This window comes from Daphnia magna, linkage group LG2 (assembly GCF_020631705.1).
Source record: "Daphnia magna isolate NIES linkage group LG2, ASM2063170v1.1, whole genome shotgun sequence".
Classification (NCBI taxonomy): domain Eukaryota; kingdom Metazoa; phylum Arthropoda; class Branchiopoda; order Diplostraca; family Daphniidae; genus Daphnia; species Daphnia magna.
Genome location: NC_059183.1, coordinates 17196746 through 17217824, shown reverse-complemented (window position 1 = coordinate 17217824; position 21079 = coordinate 17196746). Strand labels below are relative to the sequence as shown.

Below are 21079 nucleotides of genomic sequence, written 5' to 3'. Positions count from 1 at the left end.
TTAATAGGATACACATTTCGAGAATTGCAATAGGTTCGTTCCCATAAATCAAAAGTTTTGGTTGGTCGAGCCTCCCCGTACAGCTAGATGGAAACTAGCTTCCATCCCTTATACTTATTACAAAGCCGATCAATGCGAGATTAACTGCCAATTAATCAATATGGCAAGAGCGAAGCCACACACAGTATACAGAAAAATTATTCAAGTACAAACAAACAAAGAAATAAGTTTGTTCGACGGATGTTAATATTTGTCGCCCGTCAACATGCACTCTTAACCACTTTATAGAGTTTAGAATTCTCAAAGTTGCCCATGACGGATGATTAGCTCACGGAAATGTCGGCAGACAAAGTCGACTTCAGTTCAGTGAATTTTCAGCTTATTTCAGGCCTATGTCTGTGCATTCGTCGCGGGTGGAGATATTTACGTTCAAGGTCTAATGTTTCTGATACAATCGATAGCTGTTTATAGCTCGAGAGAACAGAATTGGACTTTCCAAAACTTGTTTTTGTGTAAATCAAATGTTAGCTTGAAAATAAAATTTTTTTATTTGGCCTAGAAAAATCCTACTTAAAGCATCATGAATCTTGATACAAGTTGAGTCTGTATACAATGATTCTGCCAAACATGTCTGTGCTTTCAGGGAATAAAAATTTTAAATTGTCTGTCATTAAAGGTGAATTAGGTAGAAGGAAAGTTTGGATCGCATTAATATCATCTGGATAGTAGGTCTTGACTGTTTCTACCTTTGCAACTCCAGTATCTACGCTCATTCTTTGCAGACAAATGTTTTTTGCAGCAAAACCTCCTTGAAATTGAATTTCAAAGTGAGTCACTGCCATGTCTTTAACAAACTGAACTGCAATCCATTGAGGGGTTCCCTATCAAGTTTGAATGTTTTCATGCATATAATTTGAATAATGTTGTTTAAAGGAAATACCTGATCTGAATTCCAGCAGGTTTCATTGCAGCCATCAAACAAGAACTGCTTGCCGTATGATTTTACTTCACGCCCCAATACGGAGCTTACCCTTATAAATATAGAAAAATTAAATTTTAACGTTCTAAATAAAATACTTTAACATACTTCGCCGTCAAATCAGAATTAGGTATAAGAGTCATGAATTATGTTGGCGATAACACAGTTCGTAATGTTCAATACTTAAGAGTATTTTTTTAAACAGGCAGTGATCGTCTGCTCTTACGTCAGTAAAATGAAACAGTTGAGCATCGGGAGTCGCATTTCGTCAGATTCTGATTAAAAGTGAAAGCGTTCATCGCATTACAAATCGAAATCCGGATTTCCAAACAAAAATGTTTGTTGGTTAACCACATGCTCTTATCTAAAACAATTTACGTTAGTCTGATTGCTGGGGGGGAAAAACTGTCGAGTCAACATGAGAACAAATCTGAGTCATTTCCTCGTGCGCTTCCAAGCCCGATTTTACGCCACAATTGCCCTGACCGACCAATTGTCCCTCAAGGTATTATGGATTAGGTTACAACCATGATAAGGAGAAAGAGTAAGCAACAAATAAAAAAAAAAAATGCATCCGTTGGAGGTCGATTGTGGCCTGTGGCAAACAATTACGTGTATGGTTTCTTCATGTTTCTACTGCCAAAGACCAGTGGTGACCAGGAAGTGGAGGAACTTGTATTACATGGCCATGCTGAGATTTTCCAAAAAATATGAAACCAAAATGTGTGTGTGCTGCACTAGAAATCCCACACTTCCTTGAATGTGTCAGGAAGTTGGTGGGTTACTAGTTGAAGTGCTGCGTGAGTCCCATTTGCTGGGTCGTGTCGGTGACTAAATAAAGTTATATATTTCCCCTTTTTTATGCTTTAAGTTAAAATTGAAAAAAAAGGCGTGACCAGGTTCCATCGTACGTATCATCGTTCTTACCCCCTTGATTTATTTGAGTTCAATGACACTGATGTACGCGTTAACTCACCCGTGGGTGTACGGCTCAACGAAGGTAGTCAGAAAAATCTCAAGCGTGACAACGCTTCTACTGTGTTAGCCCAAAGTTGGGAAGTCAATTTGAATGACCACTAGATGGCAGGAAAGAGCCCCGCATGGTACAGAAAGTCACATTAAAATCTCCCCTTCTGCCAAGCTTGGTCTGCTGGCGAGACAGTGAGCTTCAGTCAGTGTTGTGTTGGCGTGATGGCTGATGGGCCGAACTTATTATTCTGCTTACGGCTGCCCATCGGCTTTCGCTAAAGAAACCGAAGGCTTTCTGAAACAAAAACTGAAGTTCGTCGTGTGTGCGTCGGTGTGATTGTGGGCGTCAGCCAATCTAACCAAAGTTCCATTGCCAACAAAAGATATTCTGAAAGAAAACAAAAAATCATTTCAACTACAAGGTGAGTCAAAAAAATAAAAAGAGAGAGATGCATCAACATTATATGGCCGAAAGACATGTTGAGGGCCTCTTGTTGTTTCTTTTGTTCCGGCTCCAGCACTTGCCTCGAGGTTCAGTGTGAGAAAAAGAAGGGGTGGTTTTCTTCCTTCTTGTCTGAAATTACAACCCGAGGGTTTTTGACTGCCCCCCCCCCTTCAATTTACCACACAGACCAACTGTTATCTGTTTTATTTTTTCTTGTGTATTTTACTTTAAATAAAGATAACTTTCAAAAAGGGAATGGCCGGTTGATGTGAAACGATTCCTTGACCTTGAACCGCAATTGTCTGTGGTTACGGGCGGAAATTGACTTAAGGATATCGACCTTTTATCCAAAGTATCTTGGCATCAAGATGAATAAATCCGGCCGTCTCTAAAGTGCTCCATTTCCCTTCATTTAAAAGTCTAAACTGTCAACCATTTCATGGACGGCCATAAAAGCTGCAACAACTTGAGCGTATGTCTGCTAACAGAGAAATCAAAACTTGAATCGATTTTGCTTCGTAAAATAAAAAAGGAAATCTTGCAAGTTCAACAAAGTTCATCGTATACAGCAAAACTTGAATAAGAGCCACCATCCTCACATTTTTTTTTTATGGGAAAGACACACAGTGTAAGATTGCGTGACTGTTGGTCGGGCGGTCGGTAGACGGTCTGGTTATTGATTACATCTCTCTTGCAGCGGCCCGGGATCAATGTTTTTATATTCGTAACAAAGGAGGATTTGTCAGTAAGAATCAGCCTGATTGCCATAAGAGAGGAAAGACAGACAGAGAGAAGCAAAAACTCAAAAAAGAAAGGAGAAGAGGAAACCCTAATAAGCTAGATGAGTCTTGGAGAAAAAGATGCGGGAGGCGGTCCGGGATTGATTGGATTTCCTGCGATGTCAACTCGGACACTGCACGTCTAGCGGGAGGGAATGTGATGAAATCCGATCGATCAAAACACACGCCTCCCTTTACTTTCTCTCTCCCTTTACACAATTTTTTTTGTTTGTTTTCTATTGATTTTAGAAATACTGATGAAGAAGATGCCACGGCTGCTGCTGGTTGGTTTGCTGGTGCTCTGTTTAATGAACGGCTGCTCTGTCATCGGCCAGTCGGACCCGTCGAGTCGGACGGATGGATCGGATCCATCGGGAGCCGATGGTTCGTGGTGGCGAACGACGCCGTTCGCCTCGTTGCCCGGCATGACGACGCAGCAGGTGTTGCGCAGCATCCTTCCACCCGACGTCATCCCGTACACACCAGTTAGTTCACCGGAAGAAGCGACTGGATACATCCGTGATTACGTATCTACATTCAAGATGCAAAGTCGCGGAATGGAACATCTCCATACTTACACCAACATGTTTATGGCCTTTGTTATGCCCAAGCATCTAGTCCCACCCGGTAATTTCCCTTAAGATTCCCTCCGGGAATTTTCCTTTTTCTAACTTTAATAACTCAACTTTATTGAAGCCGAATGGTAAGCAAACATCTGTCGTGTTTGGAATGGCTGCTATTATTATTTCCTTTTCTGAAAAACTTTTTTTAAACGTATGAAACCATCTGGGACGTTGTCGTCGTGGGGTTGCTTGTCCGCGTGGGGTACGGCTGTTCTACTATTAGTTACTGAATGCTGAGCTTAGAAATCTTGACGCCGATTGTTTATGTATGATGGAATGTATATCGTTACACCTGGCCTGTTTGAAAGCTTCGTTACGCTGGAACGTTATTAACAAAAAAACTCAATTCGTTCGACGCTATGATGACGAAAAGGAAATCGGCGTCGTTAGTTTGGGTTTTTAAAAAATAATAGGAGAATTGGGTTAATGGTTTCTAGTGAGACAGCGTATCATTGTCCATTCTTATCACGGTGGTTGTGAAACGGCGCTGTTCTCATTTATCTTGACGTTGACGACTGTGGCACTCGGACCATTCAATCCGCACAGGTTCTATCGCTGTAGCGGGCGGGAAAGTTTACGCAATTTAACGGGAATTCTTTCTATGTTTGGACTTGGTAAATCCCGTTTGGACGACCCCTTGACCTTCTTTTTTTTTTTTTTTCGATTCCACCATTCCAAAGTGGCTTCTACCGGTAGCTTGCACCTCCGTCGGAGAAAAGAAAAGCAATGTTGTGTTATCAACATCCGGTAGTGACGTTACGTGCAAGATCAAGGGCATTTTAATGACTCAGTTTTCTTTTTCGTTCACGCACCAATCATCATTCCGTTTATTTAACCTTCATCGTGCTAGCCTACGGGCGGGTTGTTGAACCTCTCGTTGGCTCTTTCTGAGCGTGAGTCGTCGTCATGGTGATGAATGCACCTGTGTGCAAAGCTGGTGAAGAAATGGGAGAATCAATACTTTTTGTTTCGTCATGCATACGATTTGAGTAAAATAGCAACAAAAAAGCCCTGGGAGTAACTCTGTGTAGCGTGAATACGGTTGAAAATGGTCCGTTTCGTGACGTGATTTTTAACGACTTGGAAAAAGACTAATGTTGTGGATTGTCGACATGGCGGAATATTTAAAAGTAGAAACTTTTCCCCCTTTTTTCTTTCAATTGATGAGCCAGATTGACACGAACGAATGTCGCGTGACCAGGAAGTTTTTTGTCATCGACTTCGAAAGTCATTGATACCATTTTTATTTAACGCCCTTGAACATTTCTTTGTCTTTTTTCGCCATTCATCTGTTTTTCCGACTGCTTTGACACTTCTTGCTTTCAATGGAAATCGAGAAATTGGCCTTGATGTATTTGTTATCTGGGAGTGATCTGCACACTTTCATTGAACGTGATATCATGTCCACAATCACGCTCAACATAAGAAACTGAATGAATGGTCCTTTTTTTTCACCCTTAAGGTATCCAACTGAGCACGGAACCAGAAGTGATGCTGGATCAAGTGCAAACCAAATGGCAAGTCATTTTAAAACATTACGCGGGAGTCATCGCCGTTGCCGCAGTTGGACTGTTGCTGGCCGCCATCATCCCCATCGCTGGCGTCTTCGTCTGCTGCTGTCGTTGCGCTGGTACGTTATTATATCTCTTCCAGTAGATCTTACTGTAGAGCTACCGACCTTACTACTACTACTACTACTACTTCACCTCGTGAGATACTAGAGAGAAGTTATCGATCCATTCCGGAACCAATTTCACGCAAAGATGGAAACTTGCGCAGTCGATGTTCCTTTTCAAAATTAAGTTGATCGCCGTGATAGCTTTCCTTATCTTCAATGGCGTGCAGCGAAGAACGATTTTTTTTTTTCGATCGATAAAGACAAATGTTGCCTAGCATTTTTTGAATAAAAAAGCATCACATATAAGAGACGTGGTAAGAAACGTAGTAAAAGGAAAAGAGGTCGTTATCAGCCACTAACGATCAGATCAAGTGTGCTCTCCTTTACGTACGTATGTCGTTGCCGGAATGCTGATCCGGCCACACATACACTCCAAGTGCATCCCCGGAGACTTGACATCCATCTTCCTCCCCACGAGTCTCCCTTAGGCTTATGGGGTTTAATCCAATGGCTGACGAAGCTGCTGTGTATAGTAACAGTATTGTACTACACACAAGACTGGAGCTGGCCTTACTAGCTACTACTTTGTATGAGACTTTAACAAGCATTGATCCCCCCACCCACTAGACACCGCACAGAGCTTTTGAATAGAAGAAAATCCTCCCGAGATTATGGTGTTGGAACTCGTGTACTAAATTTCTGTTTTGTTTGCAAATAATAGGTCGTTGCGGTGCTAAAGAAGAGCCATTCGAGAAACGAGGTGACAAGTGCCAACGAGTCATTTTGGGACTTTTCCTTGGTCTTTTACTTCTACTTGTCGCGTAAGTTGTTCGTTGCCAGTCTTACAGACGTGTATAATAGTAGCAAGTTGTGTATGCGTGTGTTGAGTACAAGGCGACAACGATCGATGACGTTTATTTGTATTTTTTCTGTTTTTTTTTGTGTTCGATGCCGACACAGTTTCGGCGTTATCTGCGCCTTCGTTTCCAATGCCAACACACAGGACGGCGTTAACGCCCTGCCGACTGCCCTTCGTCACACGACTGAAGATACAGCCACTTACTTTAATCATACTCGAAAAGTACAGTTTCTTATTATCATCTCGAATTAATTTGGCATGTCTACAACTTCCACTTTTTTCTTCTTCGCCCCCTTTTTTTTTTTGCATTTGTTGTAGGAGTACGTGACATTGTTGACGACAAACTATCGTGAACTGGAAGCTGCCATCGCCAAAGCACTCGACGGTAATATATATATATACAGTAAAAAGGGTAAAATAAATAAATAAAAAAGAACGGAAAAGCTCCAACAGATCATTTCACGCACGCGATGACATGGATTTATCTCAGTGTTATTGTCGTACGTGTACTGGCTGTGTGCGGAGTCGTGTGTAAATGCGCTTGCCGCTTTTTTCTTTATGAGACAAACTTGTCGTTTTATTTGATCGTCAAGTTCGTTTATTTTCCTTTCGCTTGATCTATTGGTTTGGAGCAGCAGCATAAACCAAAGCAAATAGATCTATCGTCATGGATTTTCGGCCTGTATACTTTATATGCCCTCCTTATTTCTTGTTCACGTAACAGACAGTGGGCGACTGGTGACTAACGAACTGAAGCACGTGTCACGAGCCATTGCTGTTGACAACTTGACGGCCATCGTTTCCAATTTGGCAGAGATCCGCCAGAATCTAGCAAACATTGAACAAGATACAGGCCTTCTCCAAGACAAAGCTAATCAACTTCAGGTATCGTCTCTATCCGCCTTCTTTGTGTGCGACAAAGAAAAAGAAACCAGCACAAATTGCCATGTATCTAATCTAATTGTCTTTGTGTGCGTGTGTGTACTTTATTTGTAGGACGGTTTGTTGGAGGTGAAAAGACAATTGAAGCAGCTATTGGATCGATGCGCTAACCAGCCCATTTGTGCTAATTTCCGGCAACAGTACGATCTAGATTCCCTCTCCGTCGATCTTCAATTCCAAGAGGTATGGGCGTTCCCTTTATTTTATTTTTTTTTTCAACGTTAACTTTAATGCCGATCCTATAACTAACACGGCGATTAGTAACGATTATTGTACCACACCTAACGTCTCAATAATAATGATGAATTGTTTTCTTAACTTTCTCCTCTGCCGCATCGTGACACGCAAATTAAAAAGTTTGTCGAGAATTATTTGCCCAAGGTAAGAAACCGTTGTTTTGGTTGGCTGTCGGCACGTCCTTATTCTTAATACCGCCGACACTCATGAAACTTTGTGTGTGTGTATGCGCGCGCTAGTGTTCCTGGCTCACTCTTCCGGCATGTTAGTTTTTTCTGCGCACCCTATTTTCCTTTTTTTATTATGTTTCATAACTTCAAACTGCAGTGCATTATTTTTATAAAGAAAAAAAAAATGGCAAAGAAGCATTTTATTTTATTTTTATCAAATGTTTGATAGTTGCCGGATGTACAGAGGATAGCGCGCAACATTTCTCAATTGATCACTACCGGAGTGGAGAGTGAAGTCAAGCGGGGTCGTTCCGCTCTGGAGAGAATCTCAAACGATGTCCAGAAAGCCGTCGGAAGTACTCTACCCTCTTTCAAGCAACACTTACGATCAGCCGGTAATTTTTCGTTATCACGAAAATCTGAACATCATTTCTACTAGTGAAAAAGAAATGGAGAAAGTCTTTTTTTATTTTTTATTTTTAATTTTTAAAATATTTTTGTAAAGAACATGTTGATGGTGGCTTGTAATCATTAGACCGTGAAGACGCAAGTGCTGTGCACAAGCGATAATGACGACCACATCTTTTTTTTTTATACCGCAAACTAACGATGCGTATCATGCTCTATATCTGTACTTTCAGGACAAAGTTTGGAGCGGAATTCCGAGGACATTTCCATCCTGATGGGTCGTGGTGTCGAAATGGCTCGCAGCGAGTCTGTTCAAGAGTCTATCAATACCCTACAGAGTTACATCGACCACTACGGTCAATATCGGTATAGTAAAAGATGTATAGGGCCATAGGCTAGACACATTGTATGTCTGCATGTTTCACCATAAAAAAGCACTGTGTCTATTAAAATGAACTTTATAGTGTAGATGTAACTTTCTTTTTCTTTTTTTTTTGTATTGATTTATGTCTTACAGGTTCTACATTGATATTGGTATGGCAAGTCTAGTACTTTTGATCACGCTCTGCTTCGCTTTTGGATTACTCTGTGGCTGCTGCGGCAAACGGCCTGTCGACCGCTACGATGACGATTTCGGGACCCGAGCCACTGGTGCTTCTTGTCTCATGGCGTAAGAACAGAAAACTTTTTACGACACGCACGTTATTTACCGAAATCATTTGTCTTTGCAAGAAGAAGAAGAAGGAAGACATCGATTTAACAACTCGCTCTTTTTGTTTCTTCAATAGGGGTGTTGGATTGGTGTTTATGACGTCGTTTGTTCTCCTAGTTCTGACCGTCGTTCACTTCCTGGTTGGTGTCTTTAGCCAAAATCTATCGTGCGATGTACTGACCCGTTTAGGGACGGGAGAGGAACCCCAACAGCGTGAGCTCTACGATTTTATCGACCGCAACATACCTCTCACGGCACTCAACCCACATGGTGTAGTCAAGGACGACCTCGTCACCGTCTCCAACATCGTCAAGTATGTGTAACATCACCACAAGGACTGCGTGCGGGTTTTTACGCACTTTCGCCATTTGCAGATAAATTTTCGAATGATAACCAAATCAACCCCTTTCTCCTCATTAGGGATTGCCACCAGAATAGGACGCTGTACCAAATGTTGAAGCTGGAACGCGTGCTGAATGTTTCGTCGCTAGGCGATCCTTCCCGTCGCTTAAATATAGAATCGGAAGTCCGTCGCCTAACGAGCAACATTCGTTTTACCGGGATGAACTTGTTAACGAACGAAGCGAAACAGCAATTGCGAGATTTCGCCGCATCCGACCTGATGCGAGTTAACTTTACGGCCTATTCTATTTTGGTATGATTGTTGTTTTTAAATAATGGCATTGAATGATGGAACGGTGAATGAATCTTTATGTCGACTGCGGTTTACACAGCTGGAACAGAATATAACATCGGTCAACCTCCAGGAAATGGCAGCCATTCTGAATAGCACCGCCGTTCAAGTGCAGCAATTCGAACCGAATGTAAGTCACAGTCAAGTAAAAACCTTTCCCAAGCGACGACACGTAACGTATTACTTTATTAGGCTGCCAATACTCTATGGGACAATGCCATCTTCCTGTCACGGCTACAAAAGTCTGAATTGATTCCAATGAAAGAGGCAGCCCAGCGACTGCGCAAGGCAGCCGCCAATTTAGAAGAACGTGTCCGCTTCAATCAATCTAGCTTGTCGGAGGCTATTGAAATGCTAATTGGCCAAGCTGAATCCGCTCAGACTTTCCTCGAGAATAAAGGACCCGAGCAATTGTCTAAGGTATAAAAAAAAAATTATAAAAAGAATCCTCGAGTGTGTGTGTGAACGGCAGAGTTCATGGATCCGAGACAAATTGATGTATCGATCCGGTGCATCTTTTTTCATTTTTGAATTTTTTTTTTTTTGTTTACACGGGAAATATTGATTGATTCATTTCACAGTTGGCTGTTGAATTTGCCAAGGAGTGCGAGCGGCTCATCGACAAGTATGTCCAACGCGTTACCGACCACGTTCTCTTTAAAGTCGGTAAATGTTGGCCGCTTTCTCAAGCCTATAATACTACATCAGCCGTGGTCTGCCAACATATCTTCTGGCCTTTTGTAAGTTCACTGCTTTTCCCGCCTCTTTTTAGGATTTAACTTTGCTTTTTCCTTACAAAAATGAGTGCTTTGTTCCTTCTTTTGTTTTTCCCCCCTGTAATCCTATTGATTTTTTTTTTCACTTACTGATTTGGTTTCAAAAATCGGCAGTGTGCTTTTATTCCGCTCTCTTTCGAGAGTGATGAATGGGTTAGGAATCGACGGCCCTATAGAAAACTGCTGGACTTGTACTTTATTGTATTTTTCTTTATGGTTTTTTTTTCCCTTTTTGTTTTTTTATTATTATTTTTTATTTCAAGAGCAAAGTTCTGTTTTTTCTCCAGTTTAGTGAATCATTGTTGATCGATTTGTTTGTTGTTGACTTTTCAGAATGGATTCTGGGCCAGTGTTGGATGGTGCGTCCTCTTATTTCTACCCTGCGTCGTTTTGGCTATGGTGCTGGCCTCTCTCTACCGGAAGACGGATCCTTATCCGGGCTCGATTGTCGAGAGGTAAGAGCGTGTTAATGGGTAAAAAAATGCTTCGATGGTAAAGGATCTCACTCTCTCCCTCCTCCATCCTCCTCAAAAAAAAGAAGGAAAGAGTTTCTTCCTCTTCTTTTATGATTTTACGATTATTTGAGGCCATTTCCTGCTGGATATCTTTTTATTAGGCGATGCATATCAAAGATAAAAGAAACATTCCTGTTGAAGAAAATACTTTCGTCATTCGGTTGAATTGGTGCCAAAGAACTGCTCCATATATTGTAGCACGAAATTTTTTTTTTATCTCTTTATTTTTTTATTATTGGATTTTCTTTCTTCGGGTATATTCTCGTTAGTAGTTTCTTTTGGGATTCATTCGTTCTTCGCCCCTATTTTTAAAATATGGTGATGGCGAGCAATAATTTCGATTATTTTATTTTCTTCTTTTCAATGGTGGTGGTCTGGCTATTTTGCTTGTCTCTTTTGAAAAGAAAAAAAACATTGAACGATGGTTTATTTTTTTATTTTTTCTGGGTTTTTTTTCTCTCGCTACTTTTTTTTTTTATTATACATATACCATTCCGGAAATCACAAAAACACTTTTCCTTCCGATATATTTCTTCAGAGAGTACTTGTATGATGCTTATGCCGACCGGGACAACATTCCATTGGCCTTAAACAAGTAAGACTTGATGGCTGTCTTCATCTTTTTTTTGTTTTTTCTCTTGTTTTGATTAAATTAACTTTACTGCATGTTGAAGGCTGAATAGTAGAACATTTCTGCACGTACTGTGTAAGTGTGTGTACACGTCTGAATATATGTCTGTCTTTCCTTCTTGTTTCTTTTCCCTCCTATCAGATAAAAGTCTCGTCTCTGTTTTTTTTTATGTTCCCCCGCTCTCAATCTAATTTCAAACACTCTATTTAATAACGCGGATTCAGTTTAAATTTTGTTGTTATTTCAAAAATTCAATTTCGTTTAACAGTCGCGATCGTAGGGGAATGCCGTCGTCGGGTAACAATCGATCGGGTCACGCGTATGGCCACGTTTACGGAGGTGCTTACGAAGATGATTACAGCATCTCGCAGCATCAAGCGAGAACGGGCAGCGGCAATCGTAGTGGCTTGATTGCTACTTCAGTTTCGACAAGCGGAGGAGTGGCTGGCGGAGCTTCAACTGCCATTGTGGCGCCATCGGAACGCAATGGAAAGGCACCTGGCCGCTTTCAAGATCCAGCTCCAAGAGCTTGGGGTGATGGAAGCGTCCCACGTTATGTAGCCTCTCCTACGCATGCCGCTGCAGCTGCTGCAACTTCACCGTCCGCAGGAACTCCGAGTATTGGCGGAACACCGTCCGCACCATCCGCCGCCGACTACGAGAGACCTCCGCCCTATTACTATCCAGGACCAGCGTGAGTATTGTCAAGAACTGCTGTTACTCGCCTTTCGAGTTTCTCGAGTTGATGGATTCTGAATGATTCTCGTCTTTTGATTGCAGCGATAAGTGAAAAGCTTTGATGATCTCGTCCTCGATTCCATCAACGTCCGGAATGACGTCTCTGTTTCTCCACTTCCATTTCGAGTTGTTGCGTTTTTTTTTTTTGTGCTTCGTCGCCGGATTGATGACAAAGGAGAAGCGGAAGTACTGATTGTTTTCTTCTTGGTTTCTTTTTTTATTTTGGCGTTCGTTGTTGCGTTGCATCTGGTGCGCGCGCACCGAGTGCCTAAGTATGTGTGTATACAATCCTCCGAGGAACGATCGCGTGTGTGAGTGAGTGTAAGAGAGAACGTGTTGTACATTATTCATGAGTTTTAGAGTTTCATCTCTCGTCTCATCTCTTCAACAGAAAAAAAGTCGCAACTTGCACATGGATGCACTCCTCACCCTCAAAACTTCCTTCCCCTCCCTGTTTCATGTGATTTTTCTTGGCAATTTGTCTCTTTAAACGTGTGATGACATGTGCATTTGCTCCTACTTTATATGTGTATAACAGGATATAAAGGCGTGTTTGAGCATTCGAAACACGTACTTCTCTCCCATCTCTCTTTTTCTGGTTGAACTTTTCCTTTTTTTTTGGTTTCAGCCATTGTTTCAACTTCTTTCTTCATCGTGAGACCAAAGCCAAGACTTCCCTCTATTTCTTTCACTCTCTCTCGTGCTTCGGTACTTTTGATGGACACTGAGGAGTTTTCGTTGTTATTGTTGTTGATGAAATCTCCTCCTCCTTTATATATATATGATTCAATCAATACTTTTTCTCCTTTCAAACAAAACAAAGAAGAAAAAAAGAGAGGAGTTAAATCTTTTTTTATGCTCGGAGTAAGCGAATCTCGTGTTTTATTTTTTTTTCCTCCCCTCACAAAATAAATTCTGCAAAAGCCATTCATTACTGAGGGGAGAGAAGACTAAATTTTTGATCGTTTGTTACATACATGTCCTGTTCCATTTTCTTCGTCTATGCCGTCATTAACTTACATTTTGTATTATGTATAACACGAGCAACTGCTGGCACTCTTTGGAGAATCTTCCATCTCTTGTCACAGATGGATGGAGATTGCGAATTCTCGGATTCATTTTTTTTTTTCCATTAGCGTACTGTTTCATCATGATTTTTCTTTTCTCTTTTATTTGGAATCTTTTGTAATGTAATATGACCCAAGCGGAAATCTCGTTTCGTTTGGGAAGAGAATCATTTCGCTCTTTGATGTCTTTATACCCCGCTGCTCACCTTGAATGGTGTCGTCTACTTAGTTGAAAAACAAAGAAATACATCCATTTGAAAGTCTCTTTCATACCTCAACAGCATGTATTTAATAGTTTCTTTTAAAAGGCTGGTAAATTGGTAAGTTGGTCAGGCCGGCTGAGTGATGAATCATAGCCGAGACTTTGGAAATCTTTAAATGTCGTGTGGAATTCGACAGTGACGTAACCTAGCGTTTCCATTCGGAGAACTAAAAATACAAAAAAGAAATTATCTGTAAACTAACGTGAATAAAAAAAAACAGCAACTTGAAGAACTTTACCATCACGACCTTCATTGAGAGCTATAGTTTTGGGATCAATCAATTCTGGTCGACGTCCGGTAAACCAGCTGGTCCATTTGTGCAGAAGAGACTGCGACTGTGGGCGGTAGATAGCCAGCGTTCTCGTGAAATGTCCAGCACAGATGGGTAAAATCGTTGAACCGTAGCCGTATGCGACGTCGGCGTTGCCCAGCTCATCGGGACCATAAACACTGAGAACCAGCCTAGGCCATCCGTAGGGATTCGTGCTCTTCCACGATGATTGTAAAGGAAAATTCCACACCAATTCTCGGCTTCCGGATGGCTTCTGAGTGGCTAGCTGACTTAACCCTTCTTCAATACCCTACACGTCGTAAGTTGGAGTCATTCCTTAATAAATTCCGAAAGTTGCTATAGTGTATATATTTACGTGACAGAATATCCAGTCAGCTCCGTGGTGATAACAAGTTTTGACGTAAAGTTGGGAATTGAGTGGGAATTCTCCATGCCGAATTTGACCCTGGACAGAATAGTAGAAGCTGGTTGCTATCAGCGGCGTTGATGTGATGTGTCCATTTGAAGTTTCAGTTGACGTCATTTTTTACACTGAAGTATGCTTGAAATGGAAGAATATACGCCACTGTAATCGTAATCATGCTGGTTTGCTTTCTTGTTTTGACTTGGCATTTGTCAGTTACCATGGTTACATACTGTATTGCGCGCCACCCATATAGCTTATGAAGCAAATGAATGGGGGCATTATTCTATTATTCAAAATAGAATTTCGGAAATTTCGTTTGCTTGCATGGAAGCGATTGTACGATTGAAGAAACGCGGAAATAAAAACACTGCACACACATGTCGGCGCCAGTCAAAGAAGGTTACCAAATGCGTTATCAGGTAACCTCGGAAAAAAACAATGGCAAACATTGTTCTTTTCGTATGGTTTCTACAATCAAAATATCATTCTTAGCTGATAGCATATGGTTTCAATCAATGAAGTGTCTTTGAATAAAATTAACAAAGTAGGCCTACGACTATCTTTTTTCGATAACGAAGAATGAAGCTCGGTTACCTGCTTGTTAGATCTGAACAAAGTGCAAAGAAATACATTTGCTACTAAAAAAAAAGATTAAAGTTTTGAACTGTGTTAATTTTTATTTCAATTTCATACCTTTATTCAGTATTTTGCAACACATACGAACAAGCGTAAGGCATAATATAGACCAGAATGGTATTCGGATTAGTAGAAGTAAAATTTAACCATTCTAGCCCTGCCAGAAGGAAACAACTTGCATCCATAACTTTTCACTCGTATTCGGCAATCAAGAACCATCATATAGACACCAGCAAGCAAGGCAGCGATTTCCATTAAAGTCTGAGAGAACTTGCTGTTTTCCAAGAGTTCAGGAATTACTGATACAGTTGCAATGTAAATGAATCCACCAGCTGTGAACGGAAGGATCCAAGCAGTGGCAGCAGCACCGATTCCTTCCGCAAATAGAGAAACGGCACATCCTGTAAGCGCACCCACCGCTGTGATGAGCTGCAAAAAGATAGCCTATTGAATAAGAGAAAGAGAGCCATTAATTTCACAAAACAAAATATAGTTTTATAAGAATTACTTTTTTGCGATCACAGCCTGATTGGATGAGAATAGCAAAATCTCCAATTTCGTGTGGGATTTCATGCAACAAAACTGTGACTGTAGTTACAATTCCTGTAGTCCTTCCAGCCAAAAACGAAGCCCCAATAGCTAAGCCATCAGTGAAGTTGTGGGTAAAATCAGCTGCCAGGTTTAGATATCCAGCTACCTTGATATCTCCTGAAAACAGAAAAATGAAGATCAAGTGTCATGTACAATTTAAACAAATGAGAACATCTACCTGAAGGTTTTGCAGGTTCCTTAGCAGCCTTCTCCTTCTTTTCTTTGGTTTTTCCTTCTTTTGGGCTTGTCTCGGTTTTGGATTTGGTATCTTTTTTTGGTTCAGTATGACTGTGGCTGTGGCTATGACCATGACCACCTTTGACGATTCTAACAAATTTCTCAACAGCTAGGAAAGCAATGATACCACTCAGGACCCAGAGGCCAACAGTCATGTCATGTCCATGAGAATGACCATCTCCATGAGAATGTCCATGAGAGTGGGAATGATGTTCCTCATCTCCAGAATGAGCCATCAAAGCGTGTGGAATCAAATGTAAGAATGCATCACCGAGAAGCCCACCAGAGGCAAAGCTAAGCAAAACTTTGAGTAGAGGTTGGCGTTCAGGGCTACTGTCAATAGGGATGAAAAAAAGCACAATAAATGGTGCAACACTAATGAGAAGAGTGGAACCAATAGCTTCTGTCCACAGGGCCATTGTTGTTCTTTTTGGAACTTCAGCATGCTGTGTCTGTTCATGAGGGTGCTCATGATCATGTTCATGATCATGTGAATGCCCATGATGATCATGTGTGTGTCCATGGTGATGAAGATGTTCGTTCTCATCTAGTTTTCTAGCTGGTGGAGGAGGCGGTTTTGGAATATTGGCTTCCTTCGAATATTTGAATGATGGCCGCTCTTCGATATGATCGTGCGAATGTCCGTGATGATCATGTGCGTGTCCATGGTGATCGTGTGAATGTCCATGGTCATTGTGAGAGTGAGTGTGGCAAAACTGTGGAAGGGATAAAAAAATTCCTACTAACAGTATAACACTGAATAATCGAACGACAAACCGGCGGGTAAGCATTTTGAGTTTTGACAGCTCGAATGCAAAGCGCACCCGAGTCTGACGTGTAATAACAGCTGTGAACTGAATCTCAACTTTCAGTGATGCCAGACTTTTCAATAAAAGTTAAAAGATGATCTTTAAAAATGAATTTAAAAAAACTTAGCCGTTAACAACATTTTATTATTCTTTAGTATTAAAAATTTCATTTAAAACAATCACAGGACCAATTTTAATTTAAAGCTACAGACAAAATAATTTTACCAGCGTTGCTGTTTGCTGATCCGAATAAAAAAACGCTTTTATTTTTCCAAAGATGAATTTTCCAACGATGAACTTACTTTGAGGAAAACCAATGTTTTAGTTAATTTTTCTACCTTATTTATCATTTATTAAACATGAAAAAGATGCGAATAATAGCACAATTTTAGAGGAAAATATATATATCTTGAGTTTTACAGTTGTGCATTCCAGCAGACGACAGGCGGATTCCCGGTTGCAGTGACACCGCGAAATTTTTGCCCATTGTGTTACTTAGAAACGAGTGAAGGCTTGAAAAAAATAGATTAGTTTAGTATTGCCGTGATTTGGATTATTCTCGTATTGGCGTTATTAGGTTTATTATTTCGCACAGTGGATTTTTACCTACCATCTGAGTTCGAAGAATTTTTAATAAGTTATCGCTTCGCGTCAAACTACGCGCTCGAATTGTTCGACCGTGATTGATTATTACCCTACATACACAAAAATTAAACCAGCGTATTTCTTCCTGGGTCTAGTGACGCAAGACCTAGTAACTTTCTATTCTGTAACCAAAGTGTAACAGAAGCAAAACCTTCGGGATTTGTTCCTATTTTGTCGTACAGTGAACCCAAGTACCAAGGACGAAAACGTTTTTCGACTTCAATGATAACTATCAATTATAAAAGTGCGTTGTGAAAGTTCGTCGTGTAAATTTAAATATGGACTCATCAACAATTTGTTGATTAATTCTCAAAGTATTCGTTGTTACGATGTGTATTCATAGTAAAACCATTTTGTCTTTGACTAATATGGATGGTCAAGTCTTCTAATCTCGATGAAAATAGACATTACTTACCCTTGAAGGATGCTCATCGTTTTTCGTTCGTAATTAGGACACAAAAAAAAACGAAAATGTATGGGTAGAACAGTAGCTATACTATTAAAGCACTGATGCTTCCCTTCAGACTAATCCGAATTGTTCCTCGGTTGCGGGGTTGTGGAGAGAAAGTAGAACGCGATGAGAACCGGCATGAAATCGTGAATTGAGCGGAACACATCGTCTGTGAGGGAAAAAAAGAAAGGCTATGAAACTCGATGTCCTATTTCTTCTTCCTCTGTTCACTTTAACATTCACACTGCAACGTGCCACCGAGGAATTAACAGGTCTTTCGTTCGACGTCCACCAGTTTCTGTTCGCTGTAATTCTCCACAAAATCCGTAAGCAATTTTTTTTTACTTATTTTATTCACAGCCAACTAGACTACCACTGACTATTTTGTTTAATAGCTCTGGTATTTTCTAAGAACTTAGACTTTTCTTAATTCAGAATAAGTGCACGCACAACAAGAAGAAAATATTTGATCAAAAATCCGATTTTCAAAGTTCCAGAAAACATCCTGAATTCGTGGAAAAACCAATTTATACTGAACTAGTAGAAAGAAGAAGAAAAAATACTTTAGCAATCAAGTCATAGAATTTTCCTGTTTCATATAAAAATTTAAAAATAGAACGTGCTCTTTCCAAATCTGATCAAGATTATTTCATACATGCGAATTTTTATTGTTTTTAACTTGAAGGCTCTCACTCCCTCTATGTCGTCTGAAGCTATGAGCACTTGTTGGCGTTGTTATTATCTTTGTCGATAAAATTAGACATTAGACACTACTCTTGCCATAGGACTTTGCACCCTTGTTCGTTGAGCTCATGAGAAGTGTTCCATTAGAAGAGAAAGCCAGCGTTGAAGGCGAAACTGTAAATGACCAGCGAGCAATAGAAATATTGGGCTTTCGACCGTGTCTTATGTGTGTCAATGAACTCACATTTTTTTTGTTTTATTAGGGTAATACGAAGTATGTAGAAAGTGGCTTAGCTATCTGACTAAATTCTTCGTTTTATAACGGATGAAACAATCAAAATTTCCAATTATTTTAGGGATTGGCAATGAAGGCTGTACGAGTGCATACATTTGGAGGTCCAGAGGTCTTGAAAGTTGAAACTGATGTTCCAATTCCTGTTCATACTGAGAGCCAGGTTGAATTACATTTATCAAATGCATAATACATACAATTTTAATAATGTGAAATCTGTCTTAAGGTACTCATTCGGGTTGGCTCAGCTGGTGTAAATCCAGTTGACACCTACATCAGGATGGGATTATTTGCTCAGTTGCCAACCTTGCCTTACATTCCAGGCCGTGATGGTGCTGGGACTATAGAAAAAATTGGTTCAGAAGTTGACAATCTCAAGGTTGGTAACCATGTTATTATTCTGTCAAACAGTGCCCTGCCCAAGGGAATGGACCATTGCAAAAACCAGGAGCCACAAAAAAAAATTAAGCCAACCACAGCTTAAGTTGTGGTTTATATTATTTTTATGAAATCACTTTTTTTCTAATATTTGTTTTATTCCCTATTTTACATTAGTTCTTTTTTCTTTATTTTCTTGGTTTTGGTCGAATAGGTCGGTGATCGCGTTTTCTTTTCCGGGGCCAGCGGCTCTTACGCAGAGTATGTCGCTTGTGAATCGCGTTCAGTGTTCCACCTGGCTGACCGCCTCTCCTTCGCCCAAGGGGCTGCCCTAGGTGTACCTTACTTCACGGCCTACCGTGCTATATTTATTAAGTATAAAAGCCTGTCTACTTTCACCTTTTCTTTCATATTTTCATCGGAACTAATGGTAAAATTCTTCTTTTTTCTACTCCTCGTTTTGTTTTCCGTTTCAGAGGGAAGGCAAAGGCCGGTGATCGTTTGTTGGTACATGGAGCTAGCGGAGCTGTTGGATTGGCCGCCTGTCAAATAGCCAAAGCACACGGTAATGAGCGACAATAAAGTATCTTGTCTTAGCTCGAAAAAGACCACCTACCATTACCCAAGAAAAGCTTTTTTAAACAAAGTGGCGTCATTTTCACTAATGCATTCTTCCTGGAAAATGACTTGCGTTAACAGTTAAAAAACTTTTACGTTTTGTAACGTTTATGTCCCATACTCGTCAGGTATGACCGTCGTCGGAACAGCCGGATCACCCCAGGGAATGGAACTGGTGAAAAACAATGGAGCGCATCTGGTATTCAATCATAGGTATGGACACCACTTAACATTTTCCTCCCTTTCTCGACACTCGAATCAACTCATCTCCTGTCGGACCATACCGATTCACTCCCCAATTTCCGGAATGTGGGCCTCTCCTCTCTGTCGCTCACCCTTCTTCTCTTTGTGAGCCAACTTCCAATTCATCATCATCTTTTGTTTATTCACAGGGAGAAGGGATATTTGGAACAAGCTGCTGAGGCTGTGGGCGGTGACGGCTTTGATGTTATTATCGAAAACGCATCAGACATCAATCTCGGTCCGGATTTGACCGTCATCGGTCCCGGAGCTCGCGTTGTGGTACGTCACATAGGGTGGAATTCTGTTTACACATTTTATCTGACATCTCGTTTTGGTATTTCTTCATTTTTGTTTTGTTTTTTTCGGGTTGGGCGATGGGGGGATATATAGATTGTGGGCAATCGAGGCAACGTCGAAATCAGCCCTCGTTTCCTGATGACAGAAGAGGCTTCTATCGTCGGATGCGCCCTTTTCAGATCGACTCCGGTATGGATAAAGCGAATGAATGATGGGGCTTTCAAAAAAAAATAAATAAATAAAAAAAAAATGTTTAAAAAACAAAATTATTTTTTTTTTTCCTTAAATGTTTGAATCGTGTGCAGGAGGAGTGGCGTCAAACTGCTGCATCGGTGGTGGCCGGTGTAGAAATGGGCTTCCTAACGCCGTTCATCGACAAAGAATACCCAATGGAGACTGTTCAAGAAGCTCATGCCCATGTCCTCAGTCACGAAGGAGGATCTCGTGGCAAACTGGTCCTGACAATGACGTAGATGTCCTCGGTGAATGAAGAAGTAGATTTTTTTTTTCCTAAGCATGTTTACGTTTTTTTGTTTCCTTTTTCCTAAAATTTTTCCGTTTTGAATGAACGCAGCCTTCGGACACATTGCCACTGTTTCTCTTCTCTTTTTACCCTTTTTCTCAGATACTAGGTATAATGGATCCGTCCTCTTTTTTTTGTTTAAATTCCTCTTCTCTCTGTTTCGAAAATGTATGATTCAGTCATGTGTGTGTACGTCTGAAGGCTTTGCTAAAGGAATGTTGCAACCAAAGGAATTCACTACCGTGAATCGTGCAAGTCTTTATTCTGTCTCCCGCCCCCTGCCTCATCCCATATAAAGGATAGAAATATATTTCTCCCCTATACAGAGTTTAACGAATCGATTTATAAAGTAGTCGGCTGAAATTTGTAAACGTTACTTTCGTTTCCGAGTGCATTGTCAACAAAGAGAGATTTTTCCTCCGCGTGTCGACTCAGACAGTTGAATGAGACTTTAGCGTCTTGCGGTTTCATGCACCGATGGAGATGATAATGTCACGTGACACAAAAAGGGAAAAAAGAAATGCACTCACGAATGTTATACGAAACAACAAC

The 21079-nt window shown here is 40.7% G+C and overlaps 5 protein-coding genes across 9 annotated transcripts; 2 read left to right on the top strand and 3 right to left on the bottom strand.

Annotated features, from left to right (window-relative positions):
* Positions 1–529: 529 nt before the first annotated feature.
* On the bottom strand, positions 530–1449 carry LOC116916999 (nuclear receptor 2C2-associated protein). The gene is made up of 3 exons (XM_032922335.2): positions 1088–1449; positions 941–1031; positions 530–881 (listed from the first exon to the last, which is right to left on the bottom strand). The coding sequence occupies exons 1-3, from the start codon at positions 1120–1122 to the stop codon at positions 579–581; spliced, it is 429 nt and encodes a 142-aa protein (XP_032778226.2). The 5' UTR covers positions 1123–1449; the 3' UTR covers positions 530–578.
* Positions 1450–1642: 193 nt separating this feature from the next.
* Positions 1643–13440, top strand: LOC116916992 (prominin-like protein). 3 transcript variants are annotated; one of them, XM_032922321.2, is made up of 21 exons: positions 1643–2370; positions 3422–3799; positions 5258–5425; positions 6135–6234; positions 6374–6494; positions 6591–6657; positions 6997–7157; positions 7269–7397; positions 7572–7595; positions 7851–8016; positions 8263–8395; positions 8547–8699; positions 8818–9054; positions 9162–9396; positions 9476–9565; positions 9628–9855; positions 10017–10175; positions 10545–10666; positions 11265–11321; positions 11626–12051; positions 12138–13440. In XM_032922321.2, the coding sequence occupies exons 2-21, from the start codon at positions 3430–3432 to the stop codon at positions 12145–12147; spliced, it is 3156 nt and encodes a 1051-aa protein (XP_032778212.2). In that variant the 5' UTR covers positions 1643–2370; positions 3422–3429; the 3' UTR covers positions 12148–13440. The 3 variants fall into 3 exon arrangements, with proteins under 3 accessions (XP_032778212.2, XP_032778216.2, XP_032778214.2); XM_032922325.2 differs by lacking the exon at positions 11265–11321 and having other exon boundaries at positions 1645–2370; XM_032922323.2 differs by lacking the exon at positions 7572–7595 and having other exon boundaries at positions 1646–2370.
* Positions 13226–14240, bottom strand: LOC116916998 (B9 domain-containing protein 1). Its single transcript, XM_032922334.2, has 3 exons — positions 14073–14240; positions 13664–14006; positions 13226–13591 (listed from the first exon to the last, which is right to left on the bottom strand). Exons 1-3 carry the CDS (start codon positions 14238–14240, stop codon positions 13464–13466), a joined length of 639 nt encoding a protein of 212 aa, XP_032778225.1. The 3' UTR covers positions 13226–13463.
* Positions 14241–14780: 540 nt separating this feature from the next.
* On the bottom strand, positions 14781–16444 carry LOC116916995 (zinc transporter zipt-7.2). Its single transcript, XM_032922328.2, has 3 exons — positions 15529–16444; positions 15268–15467; positions 14781–15203 (listed from the first exon to the last, which is right to left on the bottom strand). The coding sequence occupies exons 1-3, from the start codon at positions 16376–16378 to the stop codon at positions 14886–14888; spliced, it is 1368 nt and encodes a 455-aa protein (XP_032778219.2). The 5' UTR covers positions 16379–16444; the 3' UTR covers positions 14781–14885.
* A 462-nt stretch (positions 16445–16906) lies between these two features.
* LOC116916997 (quinone oxidoreductase) lies at positions 16907–20850 on the top strand. Of its 3 annotated transcripts, none has more exons than XM_032922331.2 (9): positions 16907–17818; positions 18533–18631; positions 18695–18847; positions 19061–19221; positions 19323–19411; positions 19593–19677; positions 19857–19986; positions 20098–20193; positions 20310–20850. In XM_032922331.2, exons 2-9 carry the CDS (start codon positions 18542–18544, stop codon positions 20475–20477), a joined length of 972 nt encoding a protein of 323 aa, XP_032778222.1. In that variant the 5' UTR covers positions 16907–17818; positions 18533–18541; the 3' UTR covers positions 20478–20850. The 3 variants fall into 3 exon arrangements, with proteins under 3 accessions (XP_032778222.1, XP_032778221.1, XP_032778223.1); XM_032922330.2 differs by lacking the exon at positions 16907–17818 and adding an exon at positions 18207–18440; XM_032922332.2 differs by lacking the exon at positions 16907–17818 and adding an exon at positions 18208–18450.
* Positions 20851–21079: the final 229 nt, after the last annotated feature.